The sequence below is a fragment of the Macaca thibetana genome, chromosome 11 (assembly GCF_024542745.1).
Source record: "Macaca thibetana thibetana isolate TM-01 chromosome 11, ASM2454274v1, whole genome shotgun sequence".
Lineage (NCBI taxonomy): Eukaryota > Metazoa > Chordata > Mammalia > Primates > Cercopithecidae > Macaca > Macaca thibetana.
In genome coordinates this window covers 27578638-27606130 of record NC_065588.1, presented here as the reverse complement: position 1 = coordinate 27606130, position 27493 = coordinate 27578638, and the positions used below count along the sequence as shown (strand labels likewise).

The 27493-nt window shown below is 39.6% G+C and overlaps 1 protein-coding gene across 1 annotated transcript in view; it reads right to left on the bottom strand.

The window, feature by feature from the left end:
* The window catches only part of SMCO2 (single-pass membrane protein with coiled-coil domains 2), a 37550-nt gene extending 10629 nt beyond the window's left edge, over window positions 1-26921 (bottom strand). Inside the window, 7 exon segments of the mRNA XM_050746796.1 lie at window positions 3275-3362; window positions 18033-18059; window positions 18061-18180; window positions 18849-18976; window positions 20898-20997; window positions 23015-23158; window positions 26825-26921. Coding sequence (XP_050602753.1) covers window positions 3275-3362; window positions 18033-18059; window positions 18061-18180; window positions 18849-18976; window positions 20898-20997; window positions 23015-23148 — 597 coding nt within the window. The 5' untranslated portion in view covers window positions 23149-23158; window positions 26825-26921.
* Window positions 26922-27493: the final 572 nt, after the last annotated feature.

Below are 27493 nucleotides of genomic sequence, written 5' to 3'. Positions count from 1 at the left end.
CCCTGTAGTCCCAGCTACTGGGGAGACTGAAGCATGAGAATCACTTGAACCCAGGAGGCAGAGGTTGCAGTGAGCCAAGATGGCACCACTGTCTTCCAGCATGGGCAACAGAATGAGACTATCTCAAAAAAAAAAGATATATATATATGATACATTATATATATGTATAATAACCACAGCCTATGTAAATGGCCATTGAGCTAGGCATCATGCTAGTTAGATACAAGTAACAAGAATATTTATCCTCAAGCAGCTTAGAGGTGAATTAGAGAATGTACAGTATACCTATTTTTTTTAACACGTTTATTATCACCAATCCCTGAATTGGGTGGTTTAATTATTTAGAGAGGAGCTGTGCTGTGACAATCACCTTTTATTTGGTATCCTAGTTTATTTACAGAGTAAACATCTTCATACAGCTTTTATCAAAGATAACTGGGACAAGGTCAGTCTCTGAACGAAAGTCCAGAAATTCACATGGAGATTTTAGAAAGTTTCATGGCTTGGGCAGTATTAGGCCAAATAACACCCAAAGGCCACCTCAAAGCCCTTTCTGTAGCTTGAAGTTCTTTCAAATGCTTTTGTTTCTGTTTTGCTTTTTCAAAAAATAAGTTTACCAATTTTCCCTCCTTCCCTTTTCATGCCTTTCTTAGTTATTCCATTTCTTTATGAAGAATAAGTGAGCCAATATGTGTGATATGATTTTAATTTTATTAACTTATTCCTCTTTTAATTTTCTCACATTTTATCTGCTGTTCCTGTACCTATTTCTAACAATCTTCACTTTTCCCTTCACCAGAGTAAGCCTACAGCCATTGCTACTAACTTTGCTTCTGTAACAATTTACTTATTTATTTTGTTGTTTTTGTTTTTTGTTGGTTGCTTTGTTTGTTGAGGCAGTGTCTCACTCTGTTGCCCAGGCTGGAGTGCAGTGGCTCACTGATCACGGCTCACTGCAGTCTTGACCTCCTGAGTTCAGGAGGTGATCCTCCCACCTCAGCCTCCCGAGTAGCTGGGACTACAGGCATGAACCACCATGACTGGCTAAATTTTTAAATATTTTGTAGAGATAGGGGTCTCGCTATGTTGCCGTGGTTGGTCTCAAACTCCAGGCCTCAAGTGATCCTCCTCCCTTGGCCTCCCAAAGTGCTGGGGTTACAGGTGTGAGTCACCACACTCAGCCAACAATTATATTTAAAGCTGCACCTTTAGATATATTACCACATTTGTTTTTATGTAGCCTTTTCCATCAGACTGTAGGCTTCTTGAGACAGAACTTGTGCCATTTTTTTTAAAGACATATTTATTGAGATATAACTTACATACAGTAAAACTCACTTTTTAAAGTATACAGTTCTATGAATTTTGATAAATGCATTCTGTTGTGTAATAACCACTATAAGAAGATACAGACTATTTCCATCAGTCCCTAAATTTCCTTATACCCCTGTCAATCCCCGTCCCCCTTCCTCCACTAAACCTGGGTAACTAACTGCTAATCCATTTTCTGTTCCTACAATTTTGCCTTTTTCAGAGTTACATAAACAGAAGCACAAAGTACATAAGCAGTCTTCTGAATCTGGCTTCTTTCACTTAGCATAATGCATGTGATTCATTCATGTTGTTGGGTCAATCGGAAGTTTGGTCATTTTTATTGCTGAGTAGTATCCATCATGTACACGTATTGCAGCTTATCCATATGGCAACTGGCGGATATTTGGATTGTTTCTAGTTTTAAAGCTTGTGCTTGCTTTTTTGTTGTTTTTAATGTGTATACAAAATGGTGTATCCCCAGCACAGAGAATTTCCACACATGTGTGCGATGCTTTCCTCTTGCATATTATTCCAAGCTCCTCCCTTTAAAAAAAATCTCATTTTCATTTATGTGTGTGTTTCTCTTTCTCCTCAGTCTTTTGATACTCCTCCCTCCCTCCCCTCACCTGCTACTGAAATCTACATTTTTGTAATACAGCTGGATTTTGGAGGAAATTCTCTAAAGCAGAATATTTCTTGGCCTTTGTCCTCTTCCCTTTTTTATAGTTTGCAATTTCCAAAGCCCAAAGATAGTAAAAAGAAACCTCTTTCAACTCAAGCAAAATAAGATTGTGACTCAAAATGTTGGACTCTATCAGTTAAAAGTAATTTTTCTCCCAGGAAATAGATCTGCACTGATCTGTAAGTGACTTTTAATATGTAAGAGGTCCAAATAAATAATACCTTCCTTTAATAAAAGAGACTTTTCTCCTTTACTGCTTCCAAAATCTATTGAATTTAAACTCTTGGGCTTGAGTTAAAATTGAAGCTGGCAATTTCAGTTAAAAGAGGGCGTTAGACACAGACTTTTTTCTTTTTCAGGGGCCTTTCTTCACAGCGGAAAAACTATCAGACAGGACTCTGAAATCTAACTTGTGTCACAGGTTGATCTCTACCTCTCAGCTCTAATATTCCATTACTAATAAGAAAATGGAACATTAGGCTGGGTGCGGTGGCTCACGCCTGTAATCCCAGCACTTTGGGAGGCTGAGGCAGGCAGATTCCTTGAGACCAGGAGTTCAAGATCAGCCTGGCCAACATGATGAAACCCCATCTCTACTAAAATTACAAAAATTAGCTGGACATGGTGACACATGCCCATAATCCCAGCTACTCAGGAGGCTGAGGCATGAGAATTGCTTGAATCTGGGAGACAGAGATTGCAATGAGCCGAGATAGTGCCATGGCACTCCAGCCTGGGCAATAGAGTGAGACTCTGTCTCAAGAAAAAAAGAAAGAAAATGGAAAATTAAACCTTTATTTGAGAAGAGTCTTTAAGAAATGTGAGGAGACACAACATCAGGAAAACTTCAGAGATTGTGAAAACCAACACAAGAATTCTTCATGGAGCATCCAAGACAAACACAGGTAGATTCCTTGCACTCTAAGGATGCAGTTCTTGACAAATCTTTATTTCCTGGATGTATTCTCTGTGCTGTTAGGTGCTGACATACAAAGACTAAGAGAATCAATTCTCCATTAAGGCACTCATCTTAAGGTGGCATCAAGATAGAGTTTCTTGGTAACCGAGTTTCTAGGTAAAGTAGAAAAGTCTAGGCTTTTTGTGTCATCAGAGAAAAGTGGTGTTACTCAGGAAAAGGGTGCTCAGAGGTGACCAGCAGAGAGCACTCCTGCTTATCAGTCTTACTTCTTGTTATTGCCTATTAACAATAGAAGGGTGGTAGGGGAAGAAGTGACAGAAATCCCCAGCCTCTCAGTCTTTGCCAAGTCTCTAGCTTACCTCAGTGTTTGTCCCTTGATCAAGGTCAAGGCCCCGGTCCTCCAGCTTGTCAATTTGACCCTTCAGGGTCAGCATGTCTTTTAATAAGCTGCAAACAGACCAAGAGACTAAGTCCTGCAGATTAAGAAAAATCACCCAAGAGAGGAGGTAATTTTGATCTTTCAAAAATGAAATACCTTTCCCATATAAAAGGATGCTTGGGTAATGCTTGTATTGCAATGGGAAGTAAATGAAATTCAAAAAAGTAAAAAGTACTCTAAGTAATCTAGGTAATACTAAAGAGATATGAGGCCTAACTGGACACAGGAGCTGAAAATTAAAAGAATTAAAATGTAAGTTTATAAAATTTCTAGAAAAAAAACCCAGAAAATTTTGGGGACATAAGATTAGGAAAAGAGTTCTTAGGCTTAACATCAATTGTATAATCTGTAAGAGGGAAAATTGATCATTGAACCTCATCAAAATTAAAACCTTTAATTTGGCCAAAGACCCTGTTAAATGGATGAAAAGACAAATTACACACTGCGAAAAATATTTGCTTAGCACATATCTGGCAAAGGCCTTGTATCTAGACTATATAAAAATCTCAAAAAAACTCAACATTAAAAAAAAAAAACCTATCCAATTAGAAAATGAGCAAAAGGCATGCATAGAAATTTCACCAAGAGGCTATATAGATAGCAAATAAACACACAAAAGGATGGTCAACACTCATTAGCCATTAGAGAAATGCAAACTAGCACTACAATGATATAGCACTACGTACTTATCACAATGGCAAAAAAAAAAAAAAAAAAAAAAAAAGAAAAAAAAAAAAGAAAGGAAGAATAGTGATAACACCAAATGCTAGTGAGGATGTGGAGAAACTAGATCACTCATAAATTGGTGGTGGAAATACAAAAGGTTTCAGCCACTCTGGAAAATTGTTTGGCAGTTCCTGTCAAAACTTAAAACTGACTTACCATATGTCCCAGCAATTTCATCCTTGGGTAATCATCCCAGAGAAATGAAGACTTATTTCCCATAGTACATGTATGTTCAAAGTAGCTTTATTCATAATAGCCCCAAACTGGAAATTACACATTTGTCCTTTAGTGGATGAATGGTTAAACACACTGCATAGACTCATATCACGGAAGACTACTCAGCAATGAAAAGGAAGGAAAGATCAATACATGCGACAATTTGGATAAACCTCAAAAAAATTATGCTGAGTGAAAAAAAAAAAAAAAAACCAATCTCAGAAGGACAAACTACATGATTTCACTTATGTAGCATTCATGAAATAGCATAATTATAGACACATGGAACAGACTTGTGGTTGCCAGGGGTTAGGGATGGGTGGGAGGAAATGTGTGTATAAAGGGGTAACATAAGTGCATCTTATGCAATGATTCAGCTGAGGATCTGATTGTCATGGTTATGCAAGGCTACACTTCTCATAAAATTGCATAGAACTATACACATACGGATGAGTGCATGTATAAATGGTGAAGTCTGAATAAGCTCTCTGGATTGTACCAATGTCAATTTCTTGGTTTCAATGGTATACTCAAGTTAGGCAAGATGTTACCATTCAGGAATGCTGAAACTAAGGGTTCTTGTATATATATATGTTTGAAACCTCCTATGAATCTATAATTGTTTCAAAATAAAAAGTTAAAAATACAAATGGAAGCATAGGTAAAGAGGGTTGTAAAAGAAAAAAGGAGACTAGTTTCATATTCACCTTCTAGTTTTTGGTCTACAGATCTCTGCAAACTGTAAAGCTCTCTGGCACAAATACTTTACAACATTAATTCAGAAGGTATTTGTTCAGCATTTACTGTGTGCCAGGTATTATGCTGAATGCTGGTGATTACCATAGAGAATAGTATAAGCAAGGTCTTTGCCCTTTTGGAGACATGATGTAATGTGGGTTTGCAGGCAGATAAGGAAATCCATTAAAAATTAGAATGTTATTAATGTTTTGAGTATTTCCGCTTTCAATCAACTTGGAGTAACAGGGATTGGATTTAGCCTCCCATTTTAAGCAATTTTAAACTTGAAAGGAATATATGAGACAATGGTTTTCAGACATTTAACAACAGACTGTGCAGGACACGGATCCCTCAGGTGGGAAACAAGTGAGATGGGCTCTATAGTTACTTCAGATTACTCCTGGAAAGAGTTTCTGGACTTCAAGTCAGAGAAAGGGGATGCAGGAGAAGGCTGGTGGTCTCCACGAGCTGAGAAGATGAAGTTAGAAGCTCAGGGAGGCCAGAGGGATTAGATTTGCCCAGCAGAGTGCCAAAGAGGAGAGAGCTGCACAGAGAAAAAGCTCCAGAGATCTTCCCACTTGAGAAAGCCCCACTTGGGCCTTCAGCTGAGGCACTGATTAGCACACAGGTGTGATAAAACTACTTGAAATGGGAGGGAAATCAGAGCAGATTGAAGTGGGCAGAACAATCTCTAAAGATCAAGCAGTGCTGAGAATAATTGGCAGAGTGGAAAACTCTTGTAATATACAAGCCGTCAGATAGACTACTCAGAAGGTATTGTTTCAATAGTGGAGCCATATTAGTCCTCGACTAAAGGCTGCGTTGGTCCTGCCCTACAACGATTAAAAGCAAGCCTCCAAAGGGTCAAACCACTTCTAAGTAACTTAACTGTGTTCCAGAACAAAGCTCAGAATTTAAGTGTACACACAAGTGTCTCCAGAATACTCAAAACCAAATGAGGTACAATTGACAATGTCTGGCATTCAATGAAGAATTACTAGGCATGCAAAGAAGCAGAAAGCAACGGTCTATATGCTTATAAAAGATTGGGTGCAGTGGCTCACACCTGTAATCCCAGCACTTTGGGAGGCTGTTGGGGGATCACCTGAGGTCAGGAGTTCGAGACCAGCCTGGCCAACATGGTAAAACCCCATCTCTACTAAAAATACTAAAAAAATTGGCCAGGTATGGTGGCACGTGCCTATAATCTCAGCTACTTGGAAAGCCAAGAATTGCTTGAACCCAGGAAGCAGAGGTTGCAGTGAGCCAAGATCACGTCACTGCACTCCAGCCTGGGTGACAGAGTGAGACTCTATCTCAATAAATAAATAAATTAATTAATTAATTAAAAAAATAAAACTTAAAAAAATAAATAGAGGCAGTATTAGAAATGATCAGACGATAGAATTAGTAGATAAAGTTATTTTAAAAGTTATTATACCTATATTTTATTGTCCAAGAAGGTAGAGAAAAACATGAGTACATTTAGGAGAGATACAAAAAATAGAAAAAAGACGCAGATCAAACTTCTACAGACATAAACTACAATGTCTGAGATGAAAAATACACTCAAAGGGATTAATGTTATATCAGATACCGCAGAACCAAAATATTAGTGAATTTTAAGATATAGTGATAGAAAGTCTTTGAAATGAAACACAGGAAGAAAAGAGTTAAAGAAAAAAAAGCCCAGAAAATCAGTGAGTTATGGGTTATGAGACAACCTAACGTGGCCTAAAACACATGGAATTAAAACACTTGATGGTGAGAAGAGGGAACAGAAAAAATATTTAAAGAAATAATGGCTCAAATTTTCCAAATTTAAACTACAAACTTGCAGAGCCATAAGGCACAATGTACTTTAACAAAAGAAAAATTAAGAAAACTACATAAAGGTTGATCATACAAAAATGATTAAAAACTATATATATATATATATATATATATATGGGGGGGAGAGAGAGAGAGAGAGAGAGAGAGAGAGAGAGAGAGAGAGAGAGAGAGAGAGAGAGAGAGAGAGAGAGAGAGACAGTCTTGCTCTGTCGCCAGGCTGGAGTGCAATGGTGCGATCTTGGCTCACTGCAACCTCCACCTCCTGGATTCAAGCAATTCTCCTGCCTCAGCCTCCCGAGTAGCTGGGACTACAGGCACATGCTATCACGCCCAGCTAATTTTTGTATTTTTAGTAGAGATGGGGTTTTACCATGTTGGCCAGATTTTTTAAAAAATTTGAAAACAGCTGGGAATAGGGCAAGGAAGATTTTATTTGTAGAAAAATACAGAAGAATGACAGCCAACTTCTTGTCAGGCACAACGCAAACCAGATTTCAACAGCATCTTTAAAGTACTGAGAAAAAACTGTCAGTATATAATTATATACTCTGCAAAACTATCTTTACAAAATGAAGGCTTTTTTTCAGACATAAAAAGCTAAAAGAACACATCCCCAGTAGAATTGAATCACAGAAAATAGTTTTGGGTTTTTGTTTTTTGTTTTTGAGATGGAGTCTTGCACTGTCGCCTGGGCTGGAGTGCAGTGGAGCGATCTCGGCTCACTGCAACCTCTGCCTCCTGGGTTCAAGCAATCTTCCTGCCTCAACCTCCTGACTAGCGGGGATTATGGGCGCCCAGCTAATTTTTGTATTTTTAGTAGACACGGGGTTTCACCATGTTGGCCAGATGGTCTCAAACTCCTGACCTCAGGTGATCCGCCCACCTTGACCTCCCAAACTGCTGGGATTACTGGTGTGAGCCACCATGCCTGGCTACAAAAAATAGTTTTAAAAAGCCCTTCAACAAAAGGAAAATGATGCCAGATATAGATTGTATCCATACAAATGAATGAAGAGCACTGGTAATAGTAAATATGTGTGTAAATATAAACAATTTTTTGTTACTTTAAAAAATCACCTTAAACAACAGTTAATTGTTTAAAGCAAAAAAACGAAACACAACAAAAACCCCTGACATATCATGGGCTTATATTCAATACAGAAGTAAGATGTATGCCAACAGTAGTGCAAAGGCTAGGAGAATACACATAGAAGTACAGCATATGTAGGAGGGAAAATATTACTTGAAGGCAGATAGCGATAGTTTAAGAATCATTCTGGCCAGGCGCGGTGGCTCAAGCCTGTAATCCCAGCACTTTGGGAGGCCGAGACGGGCGGATCACAAGGTCAGGAGATCGAGACCATCCTGGCTAACATGGTGAAACCCCGTCTCTACTAAAAATACAAAAAACTAGCCGGGCGAGGTGGCGGGCTCCTGTAGTCCCAGCTACTTGGGAGGCTGAGGCAGGAGAATGGCGTAAACCCAGGAGGCGGAGCTTGCAGTGAGCTGAGATCCCGCCACTGCACTCCAGCCTGGGCGACAGAGCGAGACTCCATCTCAAAAAAAAAAAAAAAAAAAAAAAAAAAAAGAATCATTCTATTTAAGCCAAATTAGCTATTTTTAAAAAACGATGAAAAAGGATGGGCACAGTGGCTCACACCTATAATCTCACCACTTTAGGAGGCTTATGTAGGGGGATTGCTTGAGGCCAGGAGTTGGAGACCAGCCCGGGCAACATAGCGAGACCTTGTTTTTACCTACACACAAGTTTTAAAAATTAGCTGGGCATGGTGGTGCACACCTGTGGTCCCAGCTACTCAGGAAGTTTTAGGTGGGAGGACCACTTGAGCCCAGGAGTTCAAGGCTGCGGTGAACTACGATCACACCACTGCACGCTAGCCTGGGTAACAGAGCAAAACTGTCTCAAAAAAGAAAAAAACAAAATAAAGAAAAGGATGAAGAAATCATTTATAATGATAAAGGGATCAGTTCTTCAAAAAGACATAATAGTCCTAACATTCATGCAACTAAAACCAGAGCCTCAAAGTACATGAAGCAAAAACTGATAGCTCTGCAAGCAGAAATAGACATATCTACAGTTATAGTTGGAGATTTCAGCACTCCTCTATTGATCATCTATAGAAGTAGAGAGAAAATCCATAAGTACATGGAAGATCTGATAACACTATCAACCAACCTGACTTGACTGATATTTGTAGACTACTCTACTCACACAATAGTAGAATACAAATTCTACTATTGTATTGCACACATATCATTTACCAAGATAGACCATATTCTGAGCCATAGAACAGGTCTCCATAAATTTAGAAGGAGTTGGCTGGGCACAGTGGTTAACACCAGTAATCCCAGCACTTTGGGAGGCCAAGAAGAGAGGATTACTTGAGGCCAGAAGCCTAAGACTAGCCTGGGCAACATGGTGAAACTTCGTCTCTACAAAAAATACAAAAATTAGCTGGGCCTGGTGGTGTGCACCTATAGTCCCAATTACCAGGGAGGCAGAGGTGGAAGGATTGCTTGAGCCTGGGAGGTTGGGCAGTGAGCTGTGATTGCGCCACTGCACTCCAGCCTGGGCAACAGAGTGAGACTTTGTCTCAAAAAAGAAAAAAATTAAAACGAGTCAAATAACATAAAATTTGGTCTTTGGTCACAACAGACTTATCTGAGAAGTCAGTAAGAGAACGGTATCTGGAAGATCTCTACATACCTGGAAACTAAAATATACTTTAAATAATCCACGGGTTGGCTGGGCGCGGTGGCTCATGCCTGTCATCCAAGCACTTTGGGAGGCCAATGTGGGCAGATCACCTGAGGTTAGGAGTTCAAGACCAGCCTGGCCAACATGGCGGAACCCCACCTCTACCAAAAATACAAAAATTAGCCAGGCACGGTGCCGAACACCTGTAATCCCAGCTGCTCAAGAGGCTGAGCAGGAGAAACGCTTGAATCCGGGAGGTGGAGACTGCAGTGAGCCAAGATCAGGCTATTGCACTCCAGCTTGGGCAACAGAGCGAGACTCCATCTCAAAATACAAAACATTAAAATATATTTACATATATAAAAATAATCCATAGGTCAAAGAAGACATCAAAAGGGACATTAGAATGTATTTTGAGCTGACTGAAAATGAAAACACAATATATAAAAATCAGTTTGATGCAGTGGAAACAGTGCTTAGAGCGAAGTGCAGAGCACTAACTGATTATTATAATAGAAAAAGACAAGAGATCTCAAATCAGTGACCCAAAGTTCATCTCATGAAATTAGAAAGAAGATAGCAACATAAGCCTAAAGTTAGCAGAAGAAAGGAAACAATTTTTTAAAAAGCAGAATCAAATGAAAATTTTCAAAAAACCAGAAAAATGATAGCATAAAACCCAATGAAATCAAAAGCTAGGTCTTTTAGAAAACCAAAAAATGTATAGATCTCTATCCAGACTGATACAACAAAAAGAAGAGAAGACACAAATATTCAATTTCAGGAATAAGTGAGGGGACATCAATACAGATGCTAAAGACATTATGTAACAAGGGAACGTTATGAATAACTTTATGTCAATATATTTGACAACTTTGATAAATTGGGCACATTGTTTGAAAGGTACGATCAACTTATTACCTTTAGCAATATATCCTGAGTAGCCCTACTACATCTATTAAAGAAATTAATATATACAAAATAACATTCATAAATTAAATTTTTAGTTAAAAACCTTACCACAAAGAAATTTCCAGGCAATACAGTTTCCCTGGTGAATTCAATCCCACAATTAAGGAAGAAATTATGCCGCTTCTACACAAACTTAGCCAGAAAATCAAACAGGTGGGGGGAAAATCCTAATGGTTTTCTATACGGCAAGTATTATTCTGATACTAAAACTAGACATTGCAAGAAAAGAAAATTGTAGGGCAATACCCCTCCACGAGGAACTCTCTGTTAGAGGGAAAAGGTAAGAGATCCCCAGTGGTCCACATTCAACTTCTGCAATCCTAGCCACAGGAGAGTTCCTCGGCCTTTGCAGGCCCTGAGACCAGTATAGGGAGCTGTCTGGAGTCCATGTGATGACTGTTTCAGAGAAAGAGTTTGCCAGGAGCCTTACACAGCCACTGAGACCAAAGCAGCTGCAGCACAGCACCATTTTGAGAGCCCAGCAGCCGCCAGACTACCTCCTGCCTGGGGCCCAATAGCCTCTGCATCTCCACATCCTGGAAGCCCTGCTGACATCCCTCTACATGAACCCAGACAGCTGCAGTATCACAATGCCAACTGAACCCAGCATGTAGCCAGGTCCCCAGTACTCTAGCTCAAGCAGTGTATTACACCCAGGGAACAGGGTGTGCAGTGCACAAGGAAGGCTGCCCCAAGGACAAAGGGAGCCAAAGTTTGTGTTTCCTAGAGCCTGAGAGCCACCTGCCTGGAGTCTCTGCCACTGACAGTGTGTTAGTCCGTTCTTGCATTGCTATAAGGAAATACCTGAGACTAGGTAATTTATAAAGAAAGGTGGTCTATTTTGGCCCATGGTTCTGTAAGCTGTACAGGCACGGCACCAATATCTGCTTGGCTCCTGGTGAGGACATCAGGAAGCTTACAATCATGGTGGAAGACAAAAGGGAGCCAGCGTATCACATGGTGAGAGCAGGAGCAAGAGAGAGAGAGAGGGGAGAGGTGCCACATTCTTTTAAACAGGCAGATCTCATCATGAGGACAGCACCAAGCCATTCATGAGGGATCTGCCTCATGACTTGAACACCTCCCACTAGGCCCACCTCCAACATAGGAGACCACATTTGAAAATGAGATTGGGTGGGGACAGACATCCAAACCATATGGTGCCAAGTTGACAAGGGGTTGACTTGTGATAGTTAATACTAGATGTCAACTTGACTGGATTGAGGGATGCTTAGATGGCTGGGAAGTCCACTCCACTAGCCACTACTGGCACCTGTGCCTGCCACCCAGGGGCCTGAGGGACCATTGTTCCTGGGTGTGTCTGTGAGGGTGTTGCCAGAGGAGATTGACATTTGAGTCAGTGGACTGGGAGAGGAAGACCCACCCTCAGTGTGGGTGGACACTATCCACTTGGCTGCTAGAACAAGGCAGGTAGAAAAGGGGGAAGAAGCAGCTTGCTTGCTGAGTCTGCTCACTCTCTCTTCCTGTGCCATGCTGGACACTTGCTTCCTCTCCTTCTGCCCTTAGATATCAGCCTCCAGGTTCTTTGGCCTTTGGACTGTGGAACTTGCACTAGTTGCTTTCCAGTGGCTCTTGGGCCTGCAGCCACAGACTAAGGGCTATGCTGTTGGCTTCCCTGGTTTTGAGGCTTTTGGACTTGGACTGAGCCATGCTTCTCTCTTTCTCCAGCTTCTCTCTTTCCCCAGCTTCCAGACAGCCTGTCGTGGTACTTCACCATGTGTATTAGTCTGTTCTCACGCTGCTAGTAAAGACATACGTGAGACTGGGCAATTTATGAAGGAAAGACCTTTTAATGGACTCACAGTTCTATGTGGCTGGGGAAGCCTCACAATCATGGTGAAAGATGAAGGAAGAGCAAAGGGACATCTTACATGGTGGCAGGGAAGAGAGGGCTTGTGTAGGGGAACCCCCTTTTATAAAACCATCAGATCTCATGAGACTTATTCACTGTCACAAGAACAGCACAGGAAATACCCACTCCCATGATTCAGTTACCTCCTACAGGGTCCCTCCCACAACACATGGGAATTATGGGAGCTACAATTCAAGATGAGATTTGGGCGGGGACACAATCAAACCATATCACTGTGTCATCATATGAGCCAATTCTCCCTAATAAACTAATGCAACTATAGATATGGATATATCCTATTGGTGCTGTCCCTCTAGAGAACCCTGACAAATACAGACAGCAACCCTGGAACCTCCAGCAGCAGGGCTGCCTTGCAGCTGCACATACCTTCAGGGGGCCTGGGGACTGGCCCACCTGAGCACCATCCTGGGGCCAGATGACAGGTCTACCCACTAGCCACTACTGGCACCTGTACATACCACCCAGGGGCCTGAGAAGCAGCCTACCCCACCCACTGCTATCACTGTTGGCACCAGAGTACACTATCCAGGGGCCTAGGTATCAGCCAACCAGGCCTGCCTCTGCCAGCCCATGCACACCATCAGGGGACCTGATGGCAGGCCCATCCCACTTACCAGCATCACTGCTAGTATTCCATTGCTGCACTGTCTAGGGGCCTGGGGACTGACTTGCTCCACCCACAGCCGTTGACACCCACATACACTATCAAGGGGCCTGACAACAGTCCTGTTCAACCCACCCCCACTGCTGCCTAAGCATGCCATCCAGGAGCCTTGGTAATCAACTCACTCTGCCTGCCACTATTGTCAGCCATTCATGCCATCTGAGGGCCTGAGGACAGGTCCACCCTGCCACTGCCACCATCAATAGCACTGGGGTCTTGTGCACATCATTGAGGAGTCTGAGGACAGGCCCGCTCCCCATGTTGCCAGCACCAGTGCCTGCCATACATTATTTGGGAACCTCAGGATCAACCTGCCTTGCCTGTCATGGCTAGTGCCAACACTTGCCTTCTGTGGGCCTGAGGATGGGCCCTGCCCACTGCCACTGTCTATGTACATTGTTCAAGGGCCTGGTGATAGACCTACCCTTCCTGCTGCCTGCACCTATATGTGTTTCATGGGGGCTTAGGGACCAGCCTGCCCAGCCTACAGCTGCCATCATCACTGGTATCTACCCATTCATGATTCTTAGGGGCCTAAGGACTGGCCCACCCAGCTCACTGCCATCACTGCTGGTACCCTGCACATGCTACCTGGGAATCCAAGGATTGGCTTGCTGCCACTATTGCCACAGTCAGTGCCACACACACTGCCCAGGGACATGAGGACCCACCTTCTCAGCCACTGCTGCCACTGCCGGCAATCAACCAAGCTGCCTAGAAGCCGAAGATCTGACCCACCCAGACTCACCACCACTGGTGCACATATATGCTGCATGGGGACCTAAGGATGGGCACTCCCACCCTGCTGCCACCACCACTGGCACTTGAGGACCAATCTGCCTAGGGTAACTGTCCCCAGTAAAGTTTGCCACAGCCTCCACAAATAAGCATGGCCTAAGCCACTGAGGAACTTACAGACACCACTGATGCTGATTACAACCAAAGAAATCATGTAGAGGCTACACTAGTATGCCCACCCACTAATAATCAAAGCCAAAGCACCCTACCCAACTAATGCTATAAATACAGTTTTAGGAAAAACTAATCTTTCCCTATGAAAGCCAATGCATAAAATTGGAAGATTTGACTATTGCACCAGATACATACATATCAATGTAAGAACCAAAGAAACATGAAAAAGGAAGGAAACATGACATCTTCAAAGGAGTGCAGTAATTCTCCAGTAACATCCTAATGAAAAGGGAAACTATGAAATGCCTGAAAAAGAATTCAAAATATTGATACTAAAGAAAGTCAGAGAGATATAAGAGAACACAGGTAAGCAATACAAAGAAGTCAAGAAAACAATTCATGATCTGAATCAAACAAATTCTGAGACTGAAGAATTCAATGAATGAAATAAAAGTACAATAAAGAACTTAAATAATAGACCAGATCAAGCAGAAGAAAACTTTCTAAACTTTAAAGACAAGTGTTTTGAAATACACCAATCAGCAAAAAAAAAAAAAAAAAAAAAAAAAAAAAAAGAAAAGAAAAGAAAAGAAAAGAATAAAAAAAGGAAGAAAGCCCTACCTGACATATGAGACACCATAAGGAAACCAAATATTTAGATATTAGGAGCTCCAGAAGGAGAAAAAGTGGGCAAAGGCATTAAAAAAAATTTTAATGAAATAATAGCTAAAAACTTCCAAAGTCTTGCAAGAGATAGACATTCAAATACAGAAAACATAAAGAACCCCAAATAGATTTGTATCAAAAAAGTCATCCCCAAGGCTCATTACATGCAAACTGCCAAAATCAAAGACAAAGAGAGAATTCTAAAAACAGCAAAAGAAAAGTGTCAAGTCACATATAAGGGAATCTCCATCAGACTAACAGCAGGTTTCTCAGCAGAAACCTTACAGGCAACGAGAGAATGGGATGATATATTCAAAGTGCTGAGAGAAAAAAAAAAAAACTGACAGCCAAGAATACCATACCCAGCAAAACCATCTTTCAAAAAATGGAAGAGAAATAAAGTTGTTCCCAGATCAGCAAAAACTGAGATAATTCATCACCACACGAAATGCTTAAAGAAATCCTACATCTGGAAGTGAAAGAACAAAGTCTACAAATATGAAAACTCAAAAAGTATAAAATTCACTGATAGAATAGATATACAAATGAGAAAGAGAAAAAAGTCAAACATTACCACTACAGAAAACCATCAAACTGCAATTATAAACAATAAGAGAGAAAGAAATAAGGATATACAAAACAACCAGAAAACAATTAACAAAATGACAGGAATAAGTCCTTACTTATCAATAATAACCTTGAATATAAATGGATTAAATTATCCACTTAAAAGATATAGAGTGGTTGAATGGATTTTTTAAATGAGCCAACTATATGCTGCCTAAAAGAAACTCACTTCACTGTAAAGACACATTGAAGAAATTGAAAAAATATTTCATGCAAATAGAGATCAAAAGCAAGCAGGAGTGGCTATACTTAGAATAGACTTTACGTCAAAAACTATAAAAAGAGACAAAGGAGGGTATTATATAATGATAAAAGGATCAATTTAACAAGAGGATGTAACAATTCTAAATATATATGCATCCAACACTGGAGCACCCAGATATATAAAGCAAGTATTACTAGATCTAAAGGGAGAGACAGACTTCAATACAATAACAGTTGGGCACTTTAATGCCAGACTCACAGCATTGGACATAACATCTAGGCAAAAAAATTAGCAAAGAAACATTGGATTTAAACTGCACTTTGGACTAAATTGATCTAACAGACATTTACAGAATATTTAATGCAACAGCTGCAGAATATACCTTATTCTCATCAGCAAGTGGAACATTCTCTGGGATAGACCATATGTTAGGACACAATACAAGTTTTAACAAATTTTAAAACATTGAAATCATATCAAGTATCTTCTCAGATTACACTGGAATAAAACTAGAAATCAATACCAAGAGGAACTTTGGAAAATATAGAAATGTATGGAAATTAAACAACATGCTCCTGAATGACCACTGGGTCAAGGAAGAAATAGGGAATAAATTAAAATTGCTTGAGACAAATGAAAACAAACAACCTACCACAATTTATCAGAGACATCAAAAGCCAGACAAAGAGGGAAGTTTACAGCAATAAACACCTACATCCAAAAAGTAGAAAGATTTCAAATAAACAATCCAATAGTGTACCTCAAGGAACTAGAAAAGCAGGAACCAACCAACCCATAAATAACAAATAACCGAGCAACCCCGTTTTTAAAATGAGCAAAAGATAAACAGATACTTCATCCAAGAAGGTATACCTATGGCAAATAAGCACATGAAAAGATACTAAATATTAATAGTTATTAGCTAAATGCAAATTGCAAAGTATGGTGGTATAAGATACCACCATACATCTATAAATGGTTACAGTAAAAAAGAAGCTGATAATATCAAGTGCTAGTGAGGATGTAGAGCAACTGGAACTCTCATACACCGTTGGAAGACATGCAAAATGCCACAGCCTTTTTGAAACCATTCAGCGGTTTCTTACAAATATAAATAATACACTTATGATACAACCCAGCATTCCCATTCCTGATTGTTTACCCAAGGAAAATAAAAATGTATGCTCTCACAAAAACCTATACATAAATGTTTTATGGAATCTTTATTTTTAATTGCCCAAAATCTTACATGTTCTTCCATTGGTGAATGGGTAAAATGTGGTATATTTATATAATGGAACACTATCTAGCAATAAAAAGAAACTACTGATACATCCAATGGCATGGATAACACTCAAATGCATTATTCCAAGAGAAAGAAGGTACACTCAAAGACTACATACTGTATGATTCCATTTATGTGACATTTTGGAAAAGGCAAAATAATAGAATAGAGAAGAGATCAGTGGTTCCTAGCAGCTTGGCCTGGGGAGCATGGTTAACTAGAGTAGAGCATGAGGGATTTGCAGTGATAAAAGATATATCTTCACTCTGGTGACTGCACAACTGTATGCATTTTTCAAAACTTGCAGAACTGTATGCTAAAAATATAATTTTACTGTATGTAATTATACCTTAATTTCTAAAATTTAATTTATGGTGTTGAATCAATAAAACCACAGAATCCTTTCTAAAAAGAATATTATAAATGCTGTGGAAGGAAAAAAAAGACCCATTTTGGACAAGATGGTCAAAAGAAGGCCTCTGTAAAGAGAGTTCAAATGAAAGATAAGGAAACAGGAGAAGAGTAGCCCTGTGGTAGGAAACAGTTTGGAATGTGGTAGGAAAGTTCAGAAGGCCAGAGGTATTTATTTCTAAGAATAGCTTCCATTCATTAATAGTTTGTTATACACCAAGCCTTGTGTTAAGTTCTTTACATACAGAATTTTACTGACTCCCCACAATAAATCAGTGAAGTGGCTGTTCTTAGTTCCCTTTTACAGAAGAAGAAAGTTGAGGCTTTAAAAAGGTTGGTTAATTTACCCCAAAAATGTCAGTATCAGGAAACAAACCTGGGTTTCTTTGCCTCCAAAGCTCATTCTCTTTATACCAGTGTCTAGATAAATAACAATTAATTGTATCCTTTTTGTTTAATCTTAAAATTTTTCACTTAAGTTCAGAGACACGTTAGCAAATATACTTCACATTTTTTTCTATGACATGCTGGCTGACTTAGACAATACTGAATAATCCCTTAAGAATGACTGGAGACCTAAAGGCCTTCCTTTGACAGACTCAAAGAAACAATGTAGGACAGAGATCCTTGAGAGATGAGAGAACAAAGATTCAGATAACTTGCATTTAAGTTTTGAGATTTTGTGTCATTGGCTTCTAATAAGACTTCTTGTCCTAAAGACTTTATCATCTTAAGTCCAAAGTTTCTTAAGTTTTTAAAGCTATGAAACTTTCTGCTATTTTATGACCAACCCCAACACCCTACAATTACCTCTTCACTGTGTTTTCTGTTACATTTTTTAAAAATAATATTGTCAATTTTGTCCATTCTGTCTATGTAATCAGCTCTGAGTTCTTTCACCTGGAGACCTATCTTTGCATTCCAGTAGTTTAGGTTGAGGAACATGCCCTTCAGGCACCTGCAGAAATGTTATGGTGATGAGTTTCAAAGCAGGAAATGGGAAAAAACTCCCATAGCCTGAAATGTTCTTCCTTTGAATAGCAAGTTGATCTTGGGCCAGAATGGGCCAGGTGGGTACACAGGCCTCAAGAAAATAAGTTTTGGTATTCATTTGATATCCACTTTAACAGATCTTTAAAGACTCGATAAAACAAAGCATATTTTACATTTAATAAAAAAGATATATTTTTAATTTCACTGTGTGGAATGAATGTTAAATATTGATATTAAGATAGTGGTTACATCATGGTGGGGGAGGAGAGGTATACAATAGGGAAAAGACCCACAAGGGCTTAACAACATACTCTTAATGATAATTATGGTTTTCCTATCTAGAAAATTATCTGAGAAGGTTTAAATATATATTAATTTCAGGTCTCAAAGAAGAGTTTGCTCTTTCTTTTTTCCCATGCTCTGTCTATATCCCTAAAATGTCCTTACTCCACATTATTGCTAGATCATGTAGGTAGTTACCTATGCACAGGAGTGCTTTATGGTTCAAGACATGTATGGATTTTAAATCTTCCAGACTTTCCCTAAGTTCTCTGCTTAAATTCCATTTTCCCCTCCACACATTATTAAATGCTCATTATTAAATGCTCTGTCTTGCAATGTGTCAAGACTTACAATTCAAGGAGGTTCTTCTTTGAAAACTGCAGAGATGTAGATGCTTGAGGGTACTCATCCACATCTGTTTCTTGCTTATCCTGTTTACCCAGGTCCTGGTCATGCTTAGCCTCCAGCTCCAACATACCCTGGTAAAGATGATGATGGAAGCAAAGCAGAACAAAAGGTTACTACAAGATGTGGTAGTTCTTCCAGCCCTACCCAATCCCCCTTCTCTGGGGTCAACCACATAGTCCTCTCTGAGACTGGAGCTTTCTGATGCATCTGTAAGCTAAGCAGACATGCCCTTCTGCTCTGTCTACAGAGGAAGGCTGAGGCAGGGGCATGGAGAGAATCGGTGTGTACAGGGAGAGCTCTTTTCAGTCCTGATGAGTAATCGAATTCTTTCTGACCATGGATTCCAAAACTCCACTCAAATTAGATGATTGCTCTGATCTTTTAAAAAAAATCAATGTCATAAAAAAGAAAAAGTGGCAGGACTATTCCATATTAAGAGTCTAAGGAGATATGAAAACCAAACATATTGCATAGATCTTTTGGGGATGCTGGTTTAAAAATATGGCTGTAAAAGACATTTGGGGGACAATTAAAGAAATTAGAATATTGAGAGAATTGAGATTACTATATTAATGCTGATTTCCCCAGATGTGATAACAGTATTTTGTAAGAGAAAGTTTTATTTTTAGAGATGCTTTCTGAAGTAAACAGGAATGAAGTATCATGCTGTCTTTGACCTACTTTTAAATGGTTCAGAAAGTTTCATCTATTTATATACTTAAAGATAAAGCCAATGTGAGAAATGTGAAAGATTTTTAAACACAGGTAGGAATATGGTTAATCATTGCATAATTCTCAGTTGACCTTAAGTTGTTTCATATCAAAGAGTTTGGGGGAAAAACCCTACTCTATGAGTTTGATCAATAAAATTTACTTTTTTGTTTCTGTATTCTTTGCCTTGTTCTCAAAAAGCATCCCAAGACATGTTCTGCTATTTCAAGTCTCTGCATGCAAAAATCGGCAATAATTTATCCTGGAACACTTCTTTAGTAACTATTTATGAAATGTTTCTTCTGTCCTCTGAAGAAGTTTGATCTGAATTTCCTGTATTTCAGCAGAACTATTTTTAAACTGGAAGGAGAAAAGTTTGGAGGAGGGAGAATAGATCAGTCTCTTTTTGAAATGTCTGTGTAAACTACTGGTCAAGTCAATAGAAATAACTAACATTCATGTAACTCTTTACAAATTAGTTTCATATGCATTATTTATTTTCCTTCTCATGTGGTCATTTGTATTTAGTGACTTACCCAAGGTCATAGAGTGTAGAGAATTAAGTGGTGACCCCAAACAAGGAATGCCCATGTCCTAATACAGAACTAGGACCCCATGCATATTATGAAAAAGAGTCTTTGCAGATGTAACTAAGAATCTTGAGATAAGATCATCTCGGATTACTTGAATGGGTTCCTAAATCCAATGACAAACATCCTAATGAGAGACAGAAGAGGAGAAGACACAGACACAGAGAAGACCACGTGAGGATGAAGACAGGAGATGAGGAGTTATGTAGCTACAAGCCATTGACGGCCTGGAGCCCCAGAAGCTTGAAGAAGAAGGATTCTCTCCTGGAGGCTGCATTAAGGGTGAATAGCTGAATTCTACTGGAAGATAATCTGTGAGCAGGGGGTATGGTCATATGGTGATTTGGTCATATGGTGATTTGGTCATATGGTGATTTGCTTGAAGGTGAGAAATGTCACAGTTATTTCATAAATTCCCAAGGACAAAAATAACATATAATTCATTTTTTTTTTTTTTTTTTTTTTTTTTTGCATGGGAAGGCTAGGAAGTCCTTCATGTGGTAACAGCAGTATCCAGTGGGAATAATGCCATCCCCTGCCTCCCTCCTGATTTCAAACTTTGAAGTTCTGCACCAGTTAGAAGGAAACCCTCAGATATTTTCTTACCACTTTGAGATATGTGGTGTGAAGTTCTTCTCTTCAACCTACTGTGTCATTTAAGTGTCTCTCTTACCCATTTTTCAGTGTCTACCTTGTGAAGGAAGTCAGTTTGAGGGTTTTCGGAGGAAATGTCGTCCTCGTCATCTGATCGGTCTAAGATGTAGTCCACTTTGATAATTTCCTTTAGCAAACTGCAAGCCACATAATCCAAACAGAGGCTGTTATTATGCCTTTGGGCCAGAGCTTGGGCCTGCCCTACTCCTTTCTACATGGAGAACACTGAGATCTTTCCCAGCCCCAGGGAGCACCTGCTATCCCCGTACTGAGTTCTATTCTGTGTGAGTAACACCTTGCATGGTATATCTCACAAGTAGAAATAGAGGGGCTGGATAAATAACAATTGGCTGAATCCATAAATTAACAGTGAGATTCCAAATTCCAAACTAATTGCAGCTCTGTGCATATATGTGTATAAATGAATGTGCAAAATCAACAAATAAGTAAATTAATATCCTGTTTTAAAAAGTGGAGTTTAAATACATTATATGGTTCAAATGGCGGAGAGGAGTAGGTCTACAGCGCCCTCTTGACCTCCACCCCCCAGCTGTCCTCCCCACAATGTTTACTAGCTTCTTTATTTTCAACAGAGATTCTAGGCATAAATAAGCAGAGACGTTTATGTATGCATGTCTGCATGTATATATATTGTACAGAATAGACCCTTTAAAATATACGTGGGAGGATATTTATATACTCCATTCTGTGTATACATCAAAGTACTTTGAATTTCTTATTTAATAACCTATTTTGGAGTCCATTTCATATTAGTACATATGGAGCTGTTTCGTTTTTAAAATGGCAATATAGTATTCCATTGCAGGGCTGTATAATAATTTTCCGATCAGTTTTTTTATTAACCGATATGTAGAATGTTTCCAATCATTTGCTATTACAAACAATGCTGGAATGAATATCCTTACACATCTATATGTTGTAGTTGTGTATGTGTACAGCATATCTATTGGAAAACCCGAAAAGTAAAACTTCTAGGTCAATAGATATGTATATTCTAAATTTTGATAGATTTTTCACAAAGTATGCTTTAAAGAGGTTGAATCAATTTTCACTCCAAGCAAAAATGTGCCTGTTTCTAACTCCTTGTCTAAATCCATGTGCTATTAAAGTTTTTGATCTTTGCCAACTTGGTATGTTTAAACTGGTATCTCATTTAGTGTTAGTCTCATTTTATGTGTGAGGTTGAGTATCTTTGCCTATATGCATAAAACTCATTTGTATTTCCTTTTCTAAAATAAGTGTGTTAATAGTCTTTGCCTATTCCCTACCACAGTGTTTAATATTTTGCTTAATTAATTAATACCACACTTATTCATATTTTGCTGGAGAGCCTATGTGTTCTCTCTCGTACGCTTGCGAATGGGTCACAATAAATGTGTGATATGTGTCTGTAAAAGTAGTTCCAAGTCTATGGGATTTGAACCCTGAGGCTGGAGGTGTTCTCAGGGTTGAGGGGGTATTGAGTCACTTCACATCTATCCTGCTTAGAAAGGGATCCTGGAATCTATACAGATTTATATAGTATGAATAAATATTGCTTATATGAAAAAAAATTAAATGAAAAACTGCCCAAAGTTTACAAATGCATATACTACTATCTTCAATAAATTATAAATGCATTTAAGAACATCTTTGATATCATAATAGCTTTCTTGCCACATGAGGGATTCCTGGAAAATCTTTTACCTTAAGAATGTTTTTCTAGTTAAAAAGGTTGTTAATCATAGCTAAATTAGTATGCATTTTTTAACATGTACTGGCAAATGTAAATATGTGTTTATACCACTGTTTGTGCTCCCTCTATGCCAGAAAGTATTTTAAATGGCTTAGATCTTTAGCAGGTGAAGATAATGAAGCCACAAAACAATCCACATGTTTTCTCAAATTGAGATTAGAGTCTAAACAACTTTTTTTTTTAATGGGTATCTACCCAGTTTATGATTGCGGGCCCCTTTAGCTTCTCATAAGGCCTACTAGAGTAAATATTCATGAGTTTAAATTTAGATAAATTATAGGGAAGACTGTCAACCTAGACCCTGAACCTGGAAATCCCATCATTTGCATACCACTGGCCCAAAGATGTCTGCAGTTGGGACCCTAGAAACTGCTTCTGCAAGCTCAGTTCTGACTTACTCCTGCATTACACTTTTAGTCACATTGAGCTTTTGGAAAAAGCTATTGTTTTTCTCAGTCAACTCTTGTTCCTGGCAGTCCATCTTCATCGGCAGAGACATCTCGTTATTTAGATTTGTGGGTGTGAGAGCCATTTCTTCGGCACTGTAAGGACAATAACGACAAGAGGGATTTTATGGCAGAATTGGGAACCACATCCTCTTCATCCTCTTCGCTGACACCAGGCTGACTTCCTCCTCAGGGCATTTGGCTTTAATTCCTCCCCTCCCAAACTGGCTGTTCATTGTAAGGGACCCCAAGCAAGCTCTTAGATTTCTCTTCTCAAGTATATATGAGAAAATCCTGCATGGCTGTCTCCAAGGACACACCTCTAGAGAGGTGCCTTGGCTGGTAAATGTGCATTTTGAATGCTCGAAGGAGAATACTATAGTGGAATATATAATAATCAGCCTGGAAGAATGGGAACTTTCATTTTTATAATCTCTTTCTGATTATATAATAATATGCATATTGTAAAAAGTAAAAAGGGCAAAAGAAGAAAGTAAAATCATTGGTACTTCAGAGATAGCCAGAGATAACCCCAGAGACATCCAGACTTAACCACTGTTAACATTTTAGTACATTTTATTTCTGCTTCTAAATTTGGGGTTCATTTTATTCTTTTCCCATTGTTGACAACTAGGTTATTTCTAATTGCTTAGTAGTATAAATAATGCAATAATGATTATCTTCGTTTAGTAATTTTCAGTGCATGTCTAATTAGTTAAGATACTTCCTTAGAGGTGGAATTACTGGTCCAAAGGGATTTGACCCGATTTTTAATGATTTAGACAAATATTCCCAAATTGCTTTCCTAAAGGTCTAACTAATATACACCGGTATCAGCTGTGTGTAGGAACAGCCACCTTCATTCCAGTCTGATAGGTGAGTGTTCACTGAAGAGCAGAGGAGTGAATTGTTGGAGTACTTAAGTAGTGTGAAAAGTAACAGGGAAAGGAAACAGGAAAGAAGGTAGAGATGTGTGAGATAGGCTCTGGGAGGCTCATAGAAAAAGCTATAGGGAAAGGATAGATGCAAAACGTAACTCCTAGTTATAGGCAGAAATCAGAAGGGTGTGTGCAGGCCAAATAAGAAGAAACTTCTCTTCTGTATATTCAAGTGAGTGGTAACAGTAGATTGGCCTAGAACTAGAGGGTGGCCTGGCTCCCAGCACCCTGAGGGAAAAGAGGGGATGACAGACTCATGGGAAGAGAAGGCCTTTTTCTATAAGGGTGATTTCTGGCAGGGACTAGCAACAGGGAGGAAGAACCAGGGAGAAGGGATGCCCTGGGAATCACAGAGATGTTAAAACCATTTGCACAAACAATGGCTTGGTTGATCATTCTGTGGCAGAATTGAGCTTTGTTCTTGACCTGTGTGGTATAAAGGGGGCCCCTGTGAAAGAGAAGCATCAGGAAAGAACTAGAACCTTTGACGTGTGATGGCGCCATGCTTTTTAACTTTGAATGTGATAAAAAATAAACCTTTGATCTCCCTCAGGAAGGTCACTATGGCCTGCCAATTTCATCACAGCCCCTATCTGGACAGTTTTGTCCATTTCCTGAGGTTGTTAAGCATTACAAAGGCAATTCCAAGCTCTGAAAAGTGAACAGACGCTGAGATCTGCCTTGTTTACTGTTTTTCTGGTCCAAAAAATAGAATCATAAAAATAATAACATTTCCTTATTCTGATAACGCTCTATCATCTCAATGACTCCCCCAAGAGTGATTTCAAAGAAAACATGGTCTGTCAATTCAGGCACCTACCCAAATTCTGCCTCCATACATTCTCTCACATTTTACATAACAATTAGAATCCTAACAATGGCTTATGTCTATGCAGCCCCTAACAGATTACGAAGTGCCTTTCACATATTTTCTCATTCAGTTCCCACAACAACATTGAACAGAGGGTATTATTCCCATTTTATGTGTGTATTAATGGAGCCTATGGGAGATGATGTGATTTACTTACAATCAGATATAAGAAGTAAAGCCAGGACTCAGAGCTTCCACGTCCTCACAGCTACTGATAAAAAGATTTTCCCCACCTCCCACCTCCAAAGATGATCTAGATCAGGGCTCTCCAATAGAACTTTCTGTGTTGATGAAAATGTTCTCTACACTGTTCGATACAGTAGTTACTAGCCACACGTTTCTATTGAGTACTTGAAATGTGGCCAGTGCAACTGAGGAACTGAATTTACAGCCACACGTGCCCAGTGACTACCATATTGGACAACTCAGAATTTTCTAGAGCAACGATCATCAAACTATGGCCTGCAGGCCAAATCCAGCCTGCCACCTGTTTCTAGAAATGACATTTTATTGCAACACAGCCGCACCCATTCCTTTACAAATTGTCTATGACTGCGTTTGCACTGCAATGAGAGGACTGAATGGCTGCAAGAGAAACCACTTGGCATAGAAAGGCTAAATGTTTACTATCTTGCCCTTTACAGAAGAAGCATGCCAACCTCTGGTCTAGACTATCACCTTCTTCTATGATGTTGGGTGTTTGCTATAATCCATCAGTTGAATGCAGTAAATAAGAGCTTAAATTTTGGAGAGTCAACCTGAGCTCATAATCTAGCATCAACACTTCACAGCTGGGCCTTATCTTATTGTGTGGGGGCCTCACTTTTTCCTCTGTAGAATGGGGCTAACAATAGTAATACCAATATTATTAGAGATGTGAGGAGTAAACTCGTGCTTAACATGGCATCAGGTAAATAGCAAACACTTGCCAATGTTATCGATTTATCTATTAAAATAAAAGCAGTGGAAATAGGAGCATTAGTAAGGTTTCACTTCAAATAACACAGTAATAAAAATAATGCTTACACACATGCAGCACTTTCAGTTCATAAGGCACTTTCACTAAGTTGTTTCCTCTGACCCTCACAATTACCCTGTGGTTAGCCAACCATGGCACATCTTGTCATCTCTATTTTATCAGAGGAAGAAACTGAAACACAGAGATGACCTGGGACTTGTCCAAAGTTTTATTGCTAGAAAATGGTAGAATCAGCATGAAAAGCTGCAAATGCTGACTCTAAGTTTTGCAATCATCCTACTATTACACATCAAGTCTATGCCTAGTATGTCTTAATGGGTTGGCTGACAGCCATCTTACCTCACAAACAATCCATCTTTTGAAGCTAACGTTTGACTAGTTACATAGTGCAAGTCCTTAGTGCTCAAAGTGTGGTCTGCAGGCCAGCAGCCTCAGCGCTTCCTGGGAGCTTGCCAAACATACAGCTACTAGGTCCTCCTACCCAGACTCATTGAACCAATGTCTGCCTTTTAGCAAGATTTCAGGTAATTCATACACATAGGACTAAGTTGGGAGTTACTCATACCCTAGACCTTTTAAAATAGACTCCCTCTTTTCCCTACACCCTATGTCTTCATTCCTGTATGTTTACCCCATTGGCTTTCTAGGATTGTTTGGTACAACTGGAGTGAATCCCTCCTCCTTCCCCCATATCCTATAAAAACCTTTAAATTACACATTCAGAGAAGCATAAGTTTCAGTTACAAGGAACAATCAACTATTTTAAAAGACAGTTGATGAAATTGCTAACTTACATTGTGAGGGGATTTCTTCAGGCCTGACCACCCAGATCACCCTCTTCAGTTCCTGCTACCTGGACAATTTGGGATCTCAGAAATTTGTCAAAGCCATGGTACTAATAATCAGGGATCTGATGTCACTACAGGCTCCTGACAAGGTCATAATGAGATGGTACACTGTGAAATAGTATATACCTGGAGATAGCTTTGCTCTTGCCAATTTGGTAATCCCAAACATCTATGAGTCCAATGGAATAGACTAGCAACCGTCAAGTTTTCTTGTTTCAGTGGTGCCAGAGCCTCCTTTCCTCAGCTCCAAAGGCAGACAGGAAGCCATCTGAGTGGTAAACACCAAGGCAGGTAAGTGTGCAGTTGGACTTTCTTTCCCTTTATGACATTTCACTTGGAATGCAGAGCCTGTAACTCCCATCACAAGATTCTAGGCATGCAGTGCTCTCCTGACTGGCTTCTACCTTGCCCTTCTAGCCTGCCTCTCAGTCTCCTCACTTTTCTTGCTAACTCTGGAAACTAAGTCCTTCTTCTACCCCAGCCCTCTGTCCACCCATCTCCTGGCCTCTTATATGGTGTTCTGGGATGTTCTTCCAACCTCAGCTTCTTCTGCCACATCTGCTCCTTTCATCTCTCACCTGAACTGAACATCTGGCTTTCCCACAGAGTATCAAAGACCGACAATGAAGGACATGTCTTCTTCTACTCATTCCCCACTCAGCAGTAATGAGCAAGCATTTGATCTTCTTTTTTTTTTTTTGAGTCAGACTCTCGCTCTGTCTCCCAGGCTGGAGTGCAGAGTCACAATCTCAGCTCACTGCAACCTCCACTTCCAGGGTTCAAGTGATTCTCCTG